Source organism: Saccopteryx leptura, chromosome 11 (genome assembly GCF_036850995.1).
Source record: "Saccopteryx leptura isolate mSacLep1 chromosome 11, mSacLep1_pri_phased_curated, whole genome shotgun sequence".
NCBI lineage: Eukaryota > Metazoa > Chordata > Mammalia > Chiroptera > Emballonuridae > Saccopteryx > Saccopteryx leptura.
In genome coordinates this window covers 53,583,152-53,601,666 of record NC_089513.1, presented here as the reverse complement: position 1 = coordinate 53,601,666, position 18,515 = coordinate 53,583,152, and the positions used below count along the sequence as shown (strand labels likewise).

General features: G+C 40.7%; 1 protein-coding gene across 2 annotated transcripts in view; it reads left to right on the top strand.

Moving 5' to 3' along the window:
* The window catches only part of L3MBTL4 (L3MBTL histone methyl-lysine binding protein 4), a 488,059-nt gene that overhangs the window by 239,710 nt on the left and 229,834 nt on the right, over positions 1-18,515 (top strand). For both annotated transcript variants that reach the window (XM_066353255.1, XM_066353254.1), the window contains exon 13: positions 10,476-10,590. In XM_066353255.1, coding sequence (XP_066209352.1) covers positions 10,476-10,590 — 115 coding nt within the window. The remainder of the gene's footprint in view (positions 1-10,475; positions 10,591-18,515) is intronic.

Below are 18,515 nucleotides of genomic sequence, written 5' to 3'. Positions count from 1 at the left end.
CTTGACTGGGATCCATCCAGCAAGTCCACTAGGGGGCGATGCTCTGCCCATCTCGGGCGTTGCTTCATTGCAACCTGAGCCATTCTAGCTCTTGAGGTGAAGGCCATGGAGCCATCTTCAGCGCCTGAGCCAATTTTGCTCCAGTGGAGCCTTGGCTGTGGGAGGAGAAGAGAAAGAGAGAAAAGAGAGGGAGAAGGGTAGAGAAGCAGATGGGTGCTTCTCCTGTGTGCCCTGGCCGGGAATCGAACCTGGGACTTCCACAGGCCAGGCCGACGCTCTACCACTGAGCCAACCAGCCAGGGCCTGGGAATTATTTATTTAAACTACCAAGAGTAATTTTATATCCAGCGTGACCTGCGCAGCCCTGGATTGTGCCTGTTGCAATTCTGTAATCATTAATAGTGCTCCCTCATACTCTCAAAAGTGTCCCATTTGGACAAGACGTTAACGCGGTCCTTCAAGGTAGAATCAACTTTTCTTTTTTGTGACAAATCACATGTCCTACTATTATTTAAAAATCCTGTCTTCGATTACTATAAGCAGCCCAAGTCCTTTTGAGTAGATGGCTTTTCAATAATATGCATTAAATTGTGTTTGCTTTAGAAAAAACAAAACACCTCGATGATTTGATGACGGTTTTAAAGTGGAAATTTCCAAGTTGAGGCTAAAGGAGAGCACAGCTGAAACGGTGTCCGCTGACGGAAGAGGAGAGCAGCGGCCTGGTGCTAATCGGGAAAAGGTCTTTCCATCCCCAGTGCGCCTGCCGTGGGCGCCGCGGCGTGCTTAGAGCGCTATAAATCTCGGGGCAGAGCTTATGAGGAAATTTATGTTAGTGATAACTATAAACTGATTTTGAGATGTTTGTCCTCACACTGCCTATGAAGAAGGTTTTTCTTCCTGCGACATTACCCACAGACATGTAGCTCTGGTGCCCCAAATATGACTGTTAATATGACTAACTCGGATGAAATATTTAAGGCTTTCTTAACAAGAAGCAAAGCCCTGGGGATTCTGTTAGAAACGTGGAATTTATATTTCTTGTGGGAATCTTACGGGCAAAACTAACTGTGTTTGTTATACCAATAACCATAGAAATAGAGAAATGGAAACTTACATAGACATATATGTCACAATTGGATACATTTGATGGTTCAACATTCTCTGCATTGGACATTCATCCCAGTTACTCCTTGGGCTTATGTCTGTCAAAATTAAAAAGGACCTATGACTTAAAAAAAAAATAGGTTATCCTTGATTGCTTTAGATAGAACTGTAAGTGTGATGGCAAGTTTAGTTAAGAAACTTGTTGCCATGGCAGTATTCTAAAGAAACACTTCAAAAAGTTTAATCCGAAAACCACCTTCAGCAGAATAATCTTAGAATATGTGGTTTAAGAAATGCAATTTCCAGGCATCATCTCTGACCTGCCCTTCCCCAGTGATTAGAGTCCTAGTGGTGGCAAGGCATGGTGGGTATTTTGCTTACTGAATTTTGAAAATATTGTCCAAGAAATATGATCCATTTGAGCAGCGACCTTGAAAAATGAAAAGAATTTTAAAATAGCTTTAGTGAATACTATTAATTTCCCAATTTAGAGAGTCATTTTTTTTTTCTAAAATATTTATCATAGGAGGGGACTAGAAGGAAGATGGAAACAATTTATCTGTTGAAAGCAGGTGATTTATGGGGAGGTCAGCCGGGAAAGAGAATTGAGACAATTTCCCAAGAGTGGGCACGGGAACAGTGGGAGAGACAGTAACTACTGAGCGGAGCCCCAGGCTGGTGGACGGGGGAGGAGAAGGAGGGGAGGGTTTTCAAATCACAAGGACTTGGAGATAGCAGCACATTCTTTAATCCTTATGTATCTCAGGAGCTTCGTTTGTAAAATGGAGATTACATATGCAATGAAAAGTTTTAAGCATATACACTTTTCCATTATAATTTCTTTACTCTGTTCTCTCCCCCTCTGTTCTTGCCTGGATAGACGTGTAAACAGACTGGCTCAATGTGGAATTAATATTTAATATGAAAGAGCATAGGTAGTTCTGGACTGCAGCCCTGTGTTACTCCATGTTATTTTACTTTCATTATGGAAATGTCTTTTTCTATTTTAAAAATGTAATTTGCCTCTGCTACATTAGCTTCTTAGGTAAAATAGTCCCAAATATCCTCACAGTCTATATTCTTGTACGGTTTTCTGAGTAAACTGTTTTCAGATCAAATCTGTTTTTGCTATTTATTTGGCTGTATGATCTTGGCAAACCTTTTAAAAAGTTACTCTCATCATCTATGAAAACAACATATTGTAGACATTGAGAATACATATATTTTACAGCTATGACTGCCATGTTAAGCACTCAATGAAAGTGGGTCAACCTGCCACACCCAACACCTGCTCTTAGATTGTGGTGGTATTTTATGACAGCAAGACCTACAGCTGAACAGATCTCTGGCTCCCCTGGTCGGCAAAATGCGGCTCGCAAGCTTTGGCCCCTGGAGTGTGGCTCTTCCATGAAATACTACGTGCGGGCGCTACCTCGATAAGGAATGTACCTACCTATATAATTTGAGTTTAAAAAAGTTGACTTTCAAAAGAAATTTCAATTGTTGTACTGTTGATATTTGGCTCTGTTGACTAACGAGTTTACTGACCACTGCAGACCATCCCACAATAGAGCCAGTCATGGGATTCAGCTGGTTTGCACTGGTTCAGCAGAAGCAATACCTAATTGTTGGTTGATTTTGGCAAACCGGTTGTTAAAATGGAATTTGTAGTCAAGGTTCTCTCTAAGGTGGGTGCCTGGGCAGCCACCCAATGTGGAAATCACAAATTTACATTCCTTAATCTTTTCTAATGTTCATCTGTGCAACGTGTTCTAAGTGCCCCGTAGTAACGTTCATTTTGTTCATAGATGAAAAAAATTACAAGTGAGGATGCCAATCAAAAAGCAATATGGAAATACCTTAAATAACAGTTTATTGTTTTTTTAGGTATTAATATTTTTTCACTAATATTTTAAAACTCTTATAATCTAGTTTTGTTTACCTCTTTTATTCTTATTTAAGTATTAAATACATGAAATAATAAACTACCTTTCAATATATATTTTTTAATGCTTAAAATGGTCATTAGGGCAAAGAAATAGTTGTTAAATTATTTGAATCCCACCACTAAATAGAAGAACCCTGTGTCACAGGAAGTAGGATTTACTGTAGTCTTATCAGCACCAATGGTTATGAGTAAGGGGTGTTTGGATAATATATAAAGATTGATTCATCTTTTTAAATTGAAATTTAAGGTTAAGTATAGTTAACTGAAAATGTATTCAATTAAAGCTAGATGAGTTCAGGTGCATTCAACTCTCTTTCTAAATAAGTTAACATCTTATATATGCTGATAATGCTTTCACCGTAAGCTTTTAAAATACAATTAGAGGCCTGTGACAGTAAAATACACACATCCAATAAGCCTGTTAAAAGGAAATTAAAAAATTAAAATTATATAGGAGGAGCAAAGGCCACACTAATAACTTAATCTAATAAAAGTGTTGTTATTGAGCATTAAATTTAGCTCCAATGTTTCTAAATACTATATAACTGCTTCTTTTCTAACTGTCCAAAGGAACAGCAAGGAGTAATGATTACCATCATGCATCTTCTTCAGCTGGTAGGTTTGGTGTCTGATGATGTGTAAGCCACAGTGCTAAGAATCATGGGGCAGCAAAGATGACGGAGAGAAAGTGAAAGGGAAAAGTTCCCAGTGTGGGCACTGAGCAGTAAATTATAAGGCAAAGCAAGAGTCAGTCCAGAGAATTAACAGCTTTGCATTAACACTAAGTACATACTTGGCTTTTTATATGCTGATCTAGAACTTAAATGTCCAAGTTCTTTTCCCATCATTAATAACTGATGCATATACAGTGCTATTAGTACCATCAGGAAGCCTCATTGTCCACCCAGGGACACGAACTTGAGACAAGAGTTGAATCAGTTATCTGACCCTCGTACTCCAGTTTATCAGAATCTGAGCACGAAGGATCTGTATGTTTTCTGAGCTTAATTCAAACCCAAATATGTGAAAAGAATTATAAATATTATGAAGTACGTTGCTGGAGGTGGTTTGGTTTTCAGAATGATTCTTGGCTTTACTAAAGGACTCTGTAAATATTCTTAAAATGCCAGTTTCCTCTATTAATTTGACCATCTGGTTAGACTTCTTAAAATATGTTTTTCTCTCCAGAGATATGAAAATTCAAAGATGGGAAAATATCTTTCATAAAGATGTATATATACATATATGTTCCAAGTTTAGATGGTCTTTGTGGGGGAGGGGAGCGTCTCATTGTTGGATTAAGGGGATATTTTAATTCCCATGCTTTCATTGTAAGTAATTATATACAAACTTGGAAAGGATAATTTAACATTTCTTAATGAACAGAAGGGAAAATGGTGAATAGAGTACATGAAAACCTTGTATTGGCTTTCAAAAAAAAATTTAAGCTGTTATCTTTTAACTTTTTCAGTTTTAGACCTCAGTTTTACAGGAAGTGTCCCAGGTGCAGGCTGAAAACCTGTAATAAAAAGGCCTCACTCCTGGCGGCCGAATCTGGCTGGAGCATGTGGCCTGTTGTTTATGCTTAGCGGGTGCTTGCTTGTTGTTTGCACTGCAAACTCAAAAGAGAACAATGTTAAAATTAGATAGGTTGGAATTTTATTTTATTTTATTTTATTTATTTATTTATTTTTGTATTTTTCTGAAGCTGGAAACGGGGAGAGACAGTCAGACAGACTCCCGCATGCGCCCGACCGGGATCCACCCGGCACGCCCACCAGGCGTGACGCTCTGCCCACCAGGGGGCGATGCTCTGCCCCTCTGGGGCGTCGCTCTGTTGCGACCAGAGCCACTCTAGCGCCTGGGGCAGAGGCCAAGGAGCCAACCCCAGCGCCCAGGCCATCTTTGCTCCAATGGAGCCTTGGCTGCGGGAGGGGAAGAGAGAGACAGAGAGGAAGGGGGGGGTGGAGAAGCAAATGGGCGCTTCTCCTATGTGCCCTGTCCGGGAATTGAACCTGGGTCCCCTGCACGCCAGGCCGACGCTCTACCACTGAGCCAACCGGCCAGGGCAAGTTGGAATTTTAAAACTTGAGAAATTGAAATATTTTTTTTCTTCTCCTCATTCATTATACACACTTACATAAACTTCTTTGTGTCAGGCGTCCCCAAACTACGGCCCACGGGCCGTAATGCGGCCCCCTGAGGCCATTTATCCAGCCCCCACTGCACTTCTGGAAGGGGCACCTCTTTCATTGGTGGTCAGTGAGAGGACCACTGTATTTGGCAGCCCTCCAATGGTCTGAGGGACAGTGAACTGGCCCCCTGTGTAAAAAGTTTGGAGACCCCTGGAAAGTCACTCTAGAAAGGAATGACTGTTTTGCCTTTTTACAACTGGAATGTTTAGTTGCCTGGTACTGACAGTATAATTCAGTTTGCTATGTCTAGAGTGCTGAAGCGTCATGATGAATAAAATCTAGTAAAAAAAATCAGAAAAGTCCCATATGACAGGTGCTGAATGTAGAAATATTTTAAATCAGTTAACTTTAATGAGATACAATTTACAAATAATAAAATGTACAGAGTTTATATGTGCATTTTGATAAACTGTGAAACGTGTATTTTATAGGACCAGTACCCCAATCAAGGTTTGGGATATTTTTACATTACCCAAGTTTCCTTTGTTCTCCTTTGCAGCCAGTCACTCCCCTCCCCCTCCCAGACAACCACGGGTCTGATTTTCAGGCCTATTGTTAAACTCCTTATAAATAGAGTCACAGAGTAGGCATTCCTTTGTGTCTGTCCTCTTCTGCTCAACATGGCATGTTTGATACATACTTAATGTGGGTATCAACAGTTTTTGTAAGTGGTGACTAATGTTTAGTTTATACTATACTTGTTTAAGAATGGATGTTCACCTGCTTTTAGGCATTTGGTTGTTTTGGAGGTTTGGCTCTTACGAATGAAACTAGACGCAGTTTTATATTTTCATCTCTTTTCACTGTGGGGAATTGCTTAGAGTTACAGAGTTGACACATTTAAATTTATAATGAAGAAGGAAAACATTTTCTAAAGTGGTTGTATAATATTATGGCCTCCTCCCCAACATTGTATAAGTGTTCTAGGAGCTTCAAAGCCTCGCCAATAATGGATGTTGTCAGTCATTTAATTGAAGTCATTTGAATGGGTGTACTGTAGTGTCTCATTTTGGTTTCTCTGATGAAGAATGATGCTGACAGTTTTTAAATTTACCTGTTGACCATTCATGAGCCTTTTGTTTTTAAAGAATTTGTCGATCTTTTGCCCATTATTTTTTTTTTTTCATTTTTCTGAAGCTGGAAACAGGGAGAGACAGTCAGACAGACTCCCGCATGCGCCCGACCGGGATCCACCCGGCACGCCCACCAGGGGCGAAGCTCTGCCCACCAGGGGGCGATGCTCTGCCCATCCTGGGCGTCGCCATCTTGCGACCAGAGCCACTCCAGCGCCTGAGGCAGAGGCCACAGAGCCATCCCCAGCGCCCGGGCCATCTTTGCTCCAATGGAGCCTTGGCTGCGGGAGGGGAAGAGAGAGACAGAGAGGAAAGCGCGGCGGAGGGGTGGAGAGGCAAATGGGCGCCTCTCCTGTGTGCCCTGGCCGGGAATCGAACCCGGGTCCTCCGCACGCTAGGCCGATGCTCTACCGCTGAGCCAACCGGCCAGTTGCCCATTATTTACTGAGGGGTTTTGTAGGTTACATTTTTGTCAGATAAATGCATTATAACTGTCTGTGGCTTGCTTTTCCTTTTTAATTAATAATAATTTGAAGAACACAAGTTTTTGAATATGAAGAAAATTGAATTTATCAGTTTATTCTTATTTGGGTAGTGCTTTCTGTTTTGCTGTTCTTAAGCTTGCAAAGTGGCATTTTTGGCCAAAATAGAGATTTTTTAAATGTTATTCCTTCAGCTTTTTTTTTGTTTTGTTTGACCACTCTTCCTGCTCCATTCTCTTTCTCCTCTCCTTATAGATTCCAAGTACATATATTAGGCCAGTTGGTATTACTTCACAACTCCCCGAGGCTCCGTCCATCTTTAAAAAATTTTTATTGTGTGCACTTTAGATGAACAATTTCTGTGAGTCTGTTTCTATGTTCACTTGTCTATGTCTCTGCCATCTTCAAGTTTACTCACCCAATTCTCTTCCATCTTCAATTCGTTGTTGAGCCCATATAAGCCTTTTATATTTTAGATACTTTTCAGTTCTAGCACTTCATCGGTCTCTCTTTCATAGTTTTCAGATTCCTGCTGATATTCCCATTAAGATCACTTTTTCATTTTAAAGTCCTTGAACTTATTTTCGTAGCTACTTTAAAGTCATTGTCCATAGATTACATCAGGGTCATTGCAAAGTCTCTTTCTATTGACTGCATTTAAAGTTTTTTTGTGATTATATTGTTTGATATAATATAATACTAATAAATCAGAATTTAATATCCTTTTTCATTTTTTTTCCACTGGATAAAATGGTGCTGAATTGCTTATCCTTCCCTTTATAGGTTCTTCATAAAGATTTATGATTTTCATGGCCATAAAATCTCCTTTCATTGAATGAATATACAATAATATAAGATAAAGAATGGTACTTATAAAATTATAGTTTTTAAAGTTTTAAATAAAATAAAATTTTATTTATACAAAATAAGACTTTAAAAACTATAAAATTATAAAAATATACATCACATTTTTGATAATCAGTGCCTCTCAGCATGCAATTCGACTTTCCATATTTCCATGTCTCTGTATGTTTTCATAACTCCTCAAAGACTGAGAAGAGCCAGCGAATTAGATGCTGCATGAGGGCACTGCTGGCATTTCAGGTCGTATCTCAAGGGTCCATCTGAAAGTGGCAGAGTCTGCACTGTCACACACGGACTGCTGAAGGCCTGCTCGTGAGTTCACGTGCTGAACTCCTACCAGCTGTGACACAGAGTTGGTCGTTCTGACTGAATTTTAAAAAATTAACTCTGGCTCACATTTACTTGATTATTTATTTGCATGTCTAATAAATTATTTTTATGTATTGGGCGTTATGAATGACATAGTGTATACAGTTGGGAGTATTTGGGGTTTTTTATATAAAAAAAGGAGAGTTTTGTTTTATAAGACAGGTAATTAATTACTGGAGATTCTTCTTAATCTTGTTGAAATTTGATTTTAGCCTTTTTAGGGCTGGTCTACAGTAGCTTTTATAGTGGCATGGTTCCTCCTCCAAAAACATGGCCTTTTTTGGTGTCTCAGTCAAATTCTCCAGGAATGGAGACCTTTCTACTCTAGTCTCCATCCTCCCAGTACTGTGTGACCTCTAGTGTCTCCACTCTCCTCTGCTCTGCAGCAACCGCTCTCATCTTGTCGTGTGTCGTCCAGCTGTTGAGCAGGGTCCTATGAATGGCCCCCATAGATTCCACATAGCAGCCCTGTCTTCTCTGGCACTTTGTCCTCCAACTTCAGCTGCTCCATCAGCACCAGACTGCAGTCCTGTCTCCTCAGCACAACGTCACTGCTTTGCTTGTTTCTCCTCCCGATGCTGTTGTTGGGGAACGATCTCCACGCTGATAACCTGGGCTCATCCAGGGCACTGAGGGATTACAGTTCTGTGCTGCCTGTTGTCTAATGTCTACCAACAGTCACTTCATATGCTCTGTCCAGCTTTATAGTTATTACTATGAAAGGGTACTCTGTCATGTCCAGAAGGCTAAATCTCATAGAAATACTCTTTAAAAAGTTATTTCTAAGATGACTGCTTCTCAGACTTGATCATCTGTCATATGCATCTGGCAGTCTTGTTAACACAGTTTGTTAGGCCCCGCCCGTTAGATGTCCTGGTTCAGCAGGTTTGAGTTGGAGCCCAAGAATCTGCATTTTTAACATGTGCCCTGTTGATGCCGATGCTGCTGGTCTGGGAACCACACTTTGAAAACCGCTAGCTTAGAAAAAGGGACCTGGGGGAAATATCAGGACTCACTTGGGACTTAATACACACAGTTTTTCTTTTTTCTTTTTCCTTTTATTTTTTTTTATCTTTTTTTTTTTTTTTTTTTTTTTTACAGAGACAGAGAGAGAGTCAGAGAGAGGGATAGATAGGGATAGACAGACAGGAACAGAGAGAGATGAGAAGCATCAATCATTAGTTTTTCATTGCGCGTTGCAACACCTTAGTTGTTCATTGATTGCTTTCTCATATGTGCCTTGACCGCGGGCCTTCAGCAGACCGAGTAACCCCTTGCTGGAGCCAGCAACCTTGGGTTCAAGCTGGTGGGCTTTTTCTTCAAACCAGATGAGCTCGCACTCAAGCTGGCGACCTCGGGGTCCCGAACCCGGGTCCTCTGCAACCCAGTCCGACGCTCTATCCACTGCGCCACCGCCTGGTCAGGCTTGATCTTGTGCTCTGCAAAATATATGTAAATTTTAGTTAGTTTATTATAATCTTTCTCTTTTTATTCAAAGCATGATTTTTCCAAAAGTTTTGAGTTTTGTCTGCATGTAAAAGGATATATTCTCCATTTAATTGATAGAAACAGATTATATATGAGAATAAATAGTTATAAAATAATGAAATATTTTGTTTAACATTCCACAGTATTTTTTGTTGAATAAATACATTTTTTTATCCACTATACATCTTCTAGAACATGGAATTTAATGTTTCGAAAATAAGTATTTAGTTTTTTCTTTTAGAAATTGAACTTTATTTTAAATTTTCTCAGACCTGTTTTATATGTGTGTCATGCGTATGTGTGCGTGTGCTGTGTGTGCATTTTGTAGGTGAGATACAAAACAGGGAGAACCAGTAAGACTGCTGTACTTGAGCCATCCTTTGCTCTTCCTCAGGTTCTCAGGAAGCTTACACTTTGTTTTATAATAGTTATTATGATAGTTATTAATCCATGTGCCTCAGTAGCACATCTCGTCTGCTCTCTTTGCCTCCAGTGTTCCAAAGGCTCCATCACTCTTTATATTTTAGGATTTTAAAATGCATTGCTTTCTTTACTCTAACTCATTTACGGTATCTATCTGTATATGGCTTGCACTGGTGTCAGATGGTGACTCTTACTGATGACACCGACATGCTTCTTGCAGTGGAGTCACTACCAGGACAGGGAATGTGCTTACAGTATTTCTTAGTTGAAAAAAATGGATTAGTCTTCTTTCTTCAAATTCCAATCCATCCTGACATATATTTGTTTTCCAGTTGGTTTAAATTCTTGAAAAAATGCTACGATAGAATTTGATGGCTTGAGTAGCAGGCTATTTGATAGCACATTTTAAATATTGTCTCGGTTGTAGTATGTGATTAGTAAAATTTTGTTCTCAGTTTTGGAGATCTATTTTTCAATATTTTGATACAGGGGTAGTGAAACTAATTACAAAATATTTATTATTCAACAGGTTCATTTTGATGGCTGGGACCACAAATATGACTATTGGATGGATGCAGACAGCCCTGACATTCACCCAATTGGGTGGTGTGATGTAACTGGCCACCCACTAGAATTGCCTTATCGTAAGTATTTTGCCTTTGTTGTTGCTTTTCAAATGCTTAGCCTGAATTCCTACCTTACAGGTGTTTTTTCATGTTATTATAAGTGTTTGAAAGCTCAACACCAGATAGGTGACTTGATTAACCATCACCACAGCAACACTGTAAGCCAGGTCTCAGGGTTAACCCTCTAAAGCAGGGGTCCCCAAACTACGGCCCGCGGGCCGCATGCGGCCCCCTGAGGCCATTTATCCGGCCCCCACCGCACTTCCGGAAGGGACACCTCTTTCATTGGTGGTCAGTGAGAGGAGCACATTGACCATCTCATTAGCCAAAAGCAGGCCCATAGTTCCCATTGAAATACTGGTTTGTTGATTTTAATTTACTTGTTCTTTATTTTAAATATTGTATTTGTTCCTATTTTGTTTTTTAACTTTATAATAAAATATGTGCAGTGTGCATAGGGATTTGTTCATAGTTCTTTTTATAGTCTGGCCCTCCAATGGTCTGAGGGACAGTGAACTGGCCCCCTGTGTAAAAAGTTTGGGGACCCCTGCTCTAAAGGCTTGCTTCATATAAATGAGAAGTTATAATCATTAAGGAATTATTTGGATAGAGTTGTCTAAAAAAAAAATCTTCATTTTTTACATTTCAGTTTGGAAAATGGAGCCAGGCTTAAATCCATCTAATTTTTGCCATTGCTTTTAACTGAAGTATGTTTTGTTTTTTTTAAACATTTCATCATAATTTTTTTATAGACTAGATTTCAAAATATTTTAAAGAAAACAAATATTTTAAATGTTAACAATTAAATAATAGTAAAAATTTCATAAGTCCTTCTATTTTATTGGTATGTTTATTATTTGTCTTAAAGATACTTAAAGTGAAGAATGAAATTAACCACTCTAAATTCTAATGAACCCCGAACCATAATATTCAATATATTTTTTTGTCTGAAGGCTTCTTCTGATCAGAGTAGGCTGCCGCGTGTGCCGGCACTCTCTGTTTGGTTCCTTTTGTCCCCTTACTGCTTCTGTCCACAGCCTTTGTCTTCCTGGGATGAGGCTAGCAAGTTATCCTGTTAATGAGGACATCTTACCTTGAGCCAGCCCTGTGATGCTTGAACCTTAAATCTGAAAGAACTAACTAACTAACTACATCTTTTAAAGAATGCCTTAACTTCTCATAGAAATGAGAAGAATCCCTGAAAAAAATGACAAGCACTTTTACATTTGCTAGCTTGTTCAATAATTACAATAAGGTATGGGTCCTTCTGTAACTTCCAGCACAATGTCGAGCCTAGGGTTTGTGCACAGAGACTGTGACACGGGGACACCATGCTCAGCACCATGCTGGGAGAAGAGTGTAAGCATGTGTGTGTTGTGGTTTCCTTAATCTTAATTGTTATCTTCCCACATTTCCAACCCCAACTTGCGAGGGAAATTGTTCTCACTTTATGTTAACCTCCTCCACACACCCACACGCACACCTCAGTCTCTCATCCCAGTACCTTTCTCACGTAGGAATGATTTAAACAGAGGTAGGGATGGGTCAGCACTCCAGGTGTAGGGGGCAGCTCTCTTCACTGCACTTCACCTGTTGCCTGCTCCCTTGTCGAGCTGTGTAACTAACTTCATCACAAGCATCATGAAGTCTGTGGGATGCTTATCCCCAGCCTGAGCATCATCTCAAGCCCACAACTTGCTTTACTATGACTGTTCCCACTTGTTCCTGAAGTTCTTCCTTCTTATTCGGAGTCATTCTGGACTCTGCTTTCTCCTTGCGCCGTCCTCACCCCACACATACAACCGGTCATTACATCTTGCTCATTCTGTTTGAGTTGAGTTCTTCAGAATCCATCTTTGACCTCCACTCCTCCCTCATAACGCCATTGCACTGTTTGCACTCCTGTCATAGTTAGAAATGATTATACAAATGAGTTGCACAGATCTTTTCAAAGATCCTAGAATGGATATAAAATTCACGTTCTAAGGGCAACGTCTCCTAGTCGTGCGAAGTGTGAAATGTGAATTTGAGTGTCATGTTTACAGCTTGCTGAGCCTTGTGCCTCTCTGTGCCCATTTTCCTCATTTACAAAATGGAGGTGTTATTACTATGTTCCTCTCATATATTTATAATAATGAAATGGGATGAATAAATGCACAATACTTAAAAAAACTTCTTGACCTATAGTATGAACTCAATTAATGTTAGCTGCTCTCAGGAAATTGCATGAAATTCTATCAGTTTTCATTTATATATAAAACTATGTAAATTACTAAAGATTACAGAATCTGAAATTATGCTAAAATTAATATCTGACTAGAGTTTTCAAAAAATTTTTTTTAAGTTTGACTTTAATGTGTGGCAATATTACAACATTCCTGTTTTCTGTACTCACACTCAGTTGAGTGGAATTTCTATATTTGGGGGGAAGATAAGTTGTAATTGGCTGTCTTCAGTTAGTCATGACATTCTGTTACTGGTGCTTGCTTTTTTGTTACAAATTTTTTGGGTTAATTATTATTAATATGGTTTATAATTATTCATGGGTGCATCATGCGTCCTAGACTTTAAGACATGCTTGTAATATGGTTCAATATATATCATCCGTGCCTCTATTGTTAGAAGAGAAATACTCAAAAGCACGCACGCGCACGCACATACACACACACACACACACACACATACACACACACACACACACACACACAATTCCGCTACACAATTTATTTGTCAGTGGATTCTTTTCCCACTGGGAAGTAGAAACAAATGGTTGGTCCGGTACTGCAACAAAACAGTTTGAAAGTCTAGCAGTGACGGTTGCAACAGGTTCATGACTGTTTTTCTCATTTCTTCCTTATAATAGTCTGTGTAAAAACCAAACGTTACCTCATTTTCTCCATAATCATAATATCCCATAATTTATAATATTCAGTCAGTAAGGCCTAATATTGGAGTTCTTGAAGTAATAAGTAGTGACTGTGAATGCCTTCTAAACATGAAAACTTGAATGTCCCCTTCACCTGGGAGAGCCTCAGTTTGCATGGCCAGGCATGACAGTCTCCTCATAGCTGCCATCCCAGCGACAGATGCTCACCTGCACGTTACCCTGTAGCCCACCGTAGGATGGCACTTTTCCTTTTCTTATGCCAGGAGGGCACAATTTGCCCATTTTTTCTAATGTATAGTCCTGCATGATGGACTCTCTCTACATGTAGAATCAAAAGCAAATATTTATGATGTAGCACTATTAACCTTTTGAGTAGTTCGAACATTCATGTACGTCCTCCTGCCTTCTGACCCAGAGTACAATTGATTTCTTTTAAATATGTGTAAAGGCAACATTAAAAGAGACAAATGTATGTTCTTCTTGTTTCCATAAATTGGTTATCAAACAAACATGATTTTAAGTTAATAAAACTATAATTGGAACTAATTTCATTTTTTGAAAAAAAAACTCACCCCCGGAGGTCAGCAAGCATGAAAAAAACTCACTACTCAAAGGGGTAAATTGTTAAGATCTTTTATGTTTTGTATTCTATGAATGGCCTTTCAAAGATTTAAAATGATCAGAACCAAAAAAGTCATGCCTACCATGGTCACCTACTGAATTCTTTTTTGGCGATCTCTTTAGTCACTTCACTTGGAAACTGTAATCCCAGTCACCTTTGATGTTCAACTTCTTAACGCAGAGCTCACTTCTTTTGCTGTATTGTTAGCTATCCACCCACAGATAACCTACTCCTCTGGGCAGTGAGATGTCCAATACCTTGCTTTGGAAATTAACCAAGCTTGACAATATGATCGACTTTGGAGTTAGAAAACTTGTACAGTATTTAAATTTCTATTCTGCTCTGATTGACTCTGTGCCTCTGGACAAATTCCTTACCTCTGGGGCTTGCAGGCTTGTGAGATTAAATGCCTTAATGACTCTGTTTGGTTATCCGAGGCACAGCTGCCCGTCAGTAAATAACAGCGCTGGGTGAGGAGCGCAGGAGCCCTTGCTTCCCACGCGCCGTTTCTCTTCATTGAGCCAGAAAATTGGGAGTTGACTTTATCTCCTAAAACTTACACAACCTGTGTGGCTTTTTCTTAAGTCCTTGTTCTAATCGTACTATCCATAGAGGGTTCTGATCTCTGAGCAAATAGTGAATAACATTTAGGACAGTTCAAAACATTCAGAATTATTGACGTAGGCTTAGGATAAGCAGGCCCTGTAAGCCCGTTAAACTAAGCACTAAAGAGCTATGCTGTTCTTATTTAAAAAAAAAAAATCTGAATATATGATTGCACTGCTATTCCTGATACGTGAATGTTCTTCCTACACCAAGCAATTCTCCAACACCATCTAGGTGTCCTACAATTCAGCTCCACACTGACACTATCCACCTGATAGCATCCGATTCCATAGATGAAGGTCTCAGTCCCCTAAGATTGTCCCCGCTTCAGATGTCAATCTCAAGTCCAAGTTGTTTCTTTGCTTCTGAAAAACTAACTATAAACCTAGGTTTCCATGAGCCCCTCCTTGGATTCAATTAATTTGCTTGAGTGGCTCATAGAACTCAGGAAACCAGTTATGAAGAGATACATGGGGTGGGGTCCTGAACAAAGGAGGTCTGTCCTCATGAAGGTCAGGACCAGCATGGTGACACCCAGGTACATTCTGATTCACTAGCCCAGACGCTCTCTAAACCTTGTCTTTTTGGGTTTTTATGGAGGCTTCATTACATCGGTGTGGTTGATTAAATCAGTCTTCATTGGAGCTTGAACTCAATCTCCAGCCCCACCCCCAGAGGTCCGGGGGAGGGACTGAAGGCTCCAACCCTGTGATTACTGGTTGCTCCACAGGCAGCCAGCCCTCCTCCTTAAGAGCTTCCCAGAAGTCCTCATCTCATTAACATAACAAGAGACACGATTACTCTCCTTATGGGAAATTCAAGGATTTTAGGAGTTCTGTGCCAGATTGGGGATATATTTCTTGTTGTAAGTAAAAAAATCATAATCATAAATGTACCATCGGTGAAATAAAATTATTCTCACTGTACTGTTCAGTAGCTTTGCAATTGTCAAATCAAATGGATATAACCAGTTTTAATAGGAATATCCTCTATTAATCACGGTTTAAAGTTCCTTTGTCCCTGTTTTAGGCTGTGACATGTCTCTCAGGTCTCCTTTTGCCTCTCAGTTTGTCCTGAGGGCCCCTCTGCCTCTGAGCAGGATGTGTCTTCCCTGTGCCTAATCTTCTAGCATTTGGGCCAAGAAGATGAAGTCATCTGCAGTCAAGAGTCATCTCATCTCCAAATTTTGTCTGATGCTCTCTGGGAGATGGGTGTTCTCTTTATCCTCATCATCCTATAGTATTTTGTCCTCTGTTCTTCATTTTTTTAGAATTACTTTTGGAGGGGGCACTCTTGCACCCAGAACCCTCCCATGGCTTCCTGTCTCACAGGAAGAGGAAGAGTTGTTCCCCCAGTTCTTCCTGTCCACCAGAGGCCCTCCACAGTCTGGCCATGGGAACTCACAGCAGGGTTTCAGATTCCTGTGCATGCTCACTCTAGGGCTGTGGCACGGGGTCTGGTGCTGTTCCTAGCACTCTGGCAGCTTCTACTTCTGCTGTTCTATAAAATTGGGACTTTGTGCCACCATGTGCTCCAAAGACTGTACAGAGGTTCCCTCCTATGGGTCAAATAAGTTTGCAAATATGGTGTATATGTTTGCTAGCTTATAGTTTGCATTGGGTGTGGGGGACAGGCTGTAAGCCAGCAGGGTCCTTATAGCCCAGCGGTAGTCAACCTTTTTATACCTACCGCCCACTTCTGTATCTCTGTCAGTAGTAAAATTTTCTAACCGCCCACCAGTTCCATAGTAATGGTGATTTATAAAGTAGGGAAGTAACTTTATAAGATTTATAAAGCAGAGTTACAGCAAGTTAAAGCATATAATAATAATTACTTACCAAGTACTTTATGTTGGATTTTTGCTAAGTTTGGCAGAGTACATCTTTATAAAACAACTTAAATCTATATTTTTATTTATACTTTGGTTGCTCCGCTACCGCCCACCATGAAAGTTGGAATGCTCACTAGTGGGTGGTAGGGACCAGGTTGACTACCACTGTTATAGCCTAAGGCTTAGTTTTAAGACTAAGCCTTTCCCACCCTTTTAATACTAAGATCTTCTCAACACTAAGCTTTTCCCCCACACCCTTGACTGTGCATGACATAGGGTGGTGCACTCTTATGAGGAATCCCACTTATGCCTCAAATAAGTGGCTTTGTATCAGAGACTTCCTTATTTGTATACTGGTTTAAAGGCTTTAATTTCTATACTATAAAATAAGGAAGACCAGGGGCTCTCTCTCTCAGTTTTGAAATTAACACTGCAGAGGAGAGGCAGCCAAGATGGCAGAGTGCTGAAGGAGAAGCCAGTTTATGTAGAGAGAAGGAGATGGGGAACAGAGGTGAATAAGGTTGGTGAGGTACAAACCTTTGATTCTAGGAAACTCAGATAAGTCAGTGGCTTTGGGAGCCCTGAATGGAAAGGGAAGTGTTTTCCCACTGTGTGTATTTCTTGCCCACTGGATGTGAGCTAGGATTAAAGCTAATGGCCCACCAGTTCTTGGCTCCATTGTTTCATAACCGTCTCTCTGAATCTAATGCGAACCTACATGGGCCAGGCGGCTGTGATGGTGGCCGTGGCTACTGGCTTGACACCTCGCACAGATGCTGCCTCTGTGGAAGACATTTACACACAACAGCCCTGTCATGCTTTTGCACCTTAGCTGCCTTTGTGTTTCTTTGTGGCGGTTCTCACAGGCTGTTTCTGTTCTCATCCCTGCCCCCTTACAAGAATACCTCCCCTGTGGTGACAGGGACCTCGTGTTGCTGCTGCCCACTCCTCCCTAGCAAGGGGCTGCATGGTTCAACCTATGTCTTGCACACACAGAAGACGCTCCGTGTTTTCCTAACTTCCCCCATTTTATAAATGTACCCTGTCTATACTCCTTTCACCCTACCTGCTCCTCCAGCCCTTCTTGTAAACACACTTTTAGAAATGAGAGCTAAAAAGAAAGAAATATTTAACTGCGCAGATATGTTTTTGTTAATGTTTTCAGGTAAATAACAAAGTAAAACAATAATAGGTCCCAATGCCTCTAATAAGAGAGATATAGCTGGAAACACAAAAACAGGACAGCCCCGGCTGGTTGAGTCAGTTGGTAGAGCATCGGCTCAGCGTATGGATGTCCCAGGTTCCATTCCCAGTCAGGGCACACGAAAGAAGCGACCATCTGCTTCTACCCCACTCCCACCCTCTATCTTTCCCTCTCCTGCAGCCCTGACTCAATTGGAGCAAGTTGGCCCTGGGCGCTGAGGCTGGCTCCGTGGCCTCTGCCTCAGGCGCTAAGAAGAACTCGGTTGCTGAGAAACAGAGCAGTGCCCCAAATGGGGAGAGCATCACCCTTAGTGGGCTGGCCAGGTGGATCCCAGTCGGGGCGCTGGCGGGAGTTTGTCTCTGACGCCCCTCCTCTTGCTGAATAAAAATAAAGAAAGAAAAAAGAAAAAAACAAAACCAGCAAACAGTTTTTTAATTAAATACAGACTTGGATGCACCATTTGGTAACTAATAGACTTTTTCACAAGGTGTATGTAATGTGTTTTTTTCTGAAATGACAAAAATCTGACATGGAGTGAGAAGAGCTGGTGGGGGTGGCGTAACTTAGTGGGCTACTCAACCCCCCCCCCCCAGGGAGAGCGCCCCTGAAAGTGACAGCTCCATCAGCACGGCTGACCTCACTGTGCGTGCTGAGCATCAAACCCGAGCAGAGCAGCCTGCCCTCAGCTTAGGCATGAGAATATGTAGATGTGCGAGAGGATTTGATTTGTATTCTCAGAAAGTCCTAGCCAACCTAGAAAAAGTGCTTTATCGTTAGGAGTCACCGTTCTCTG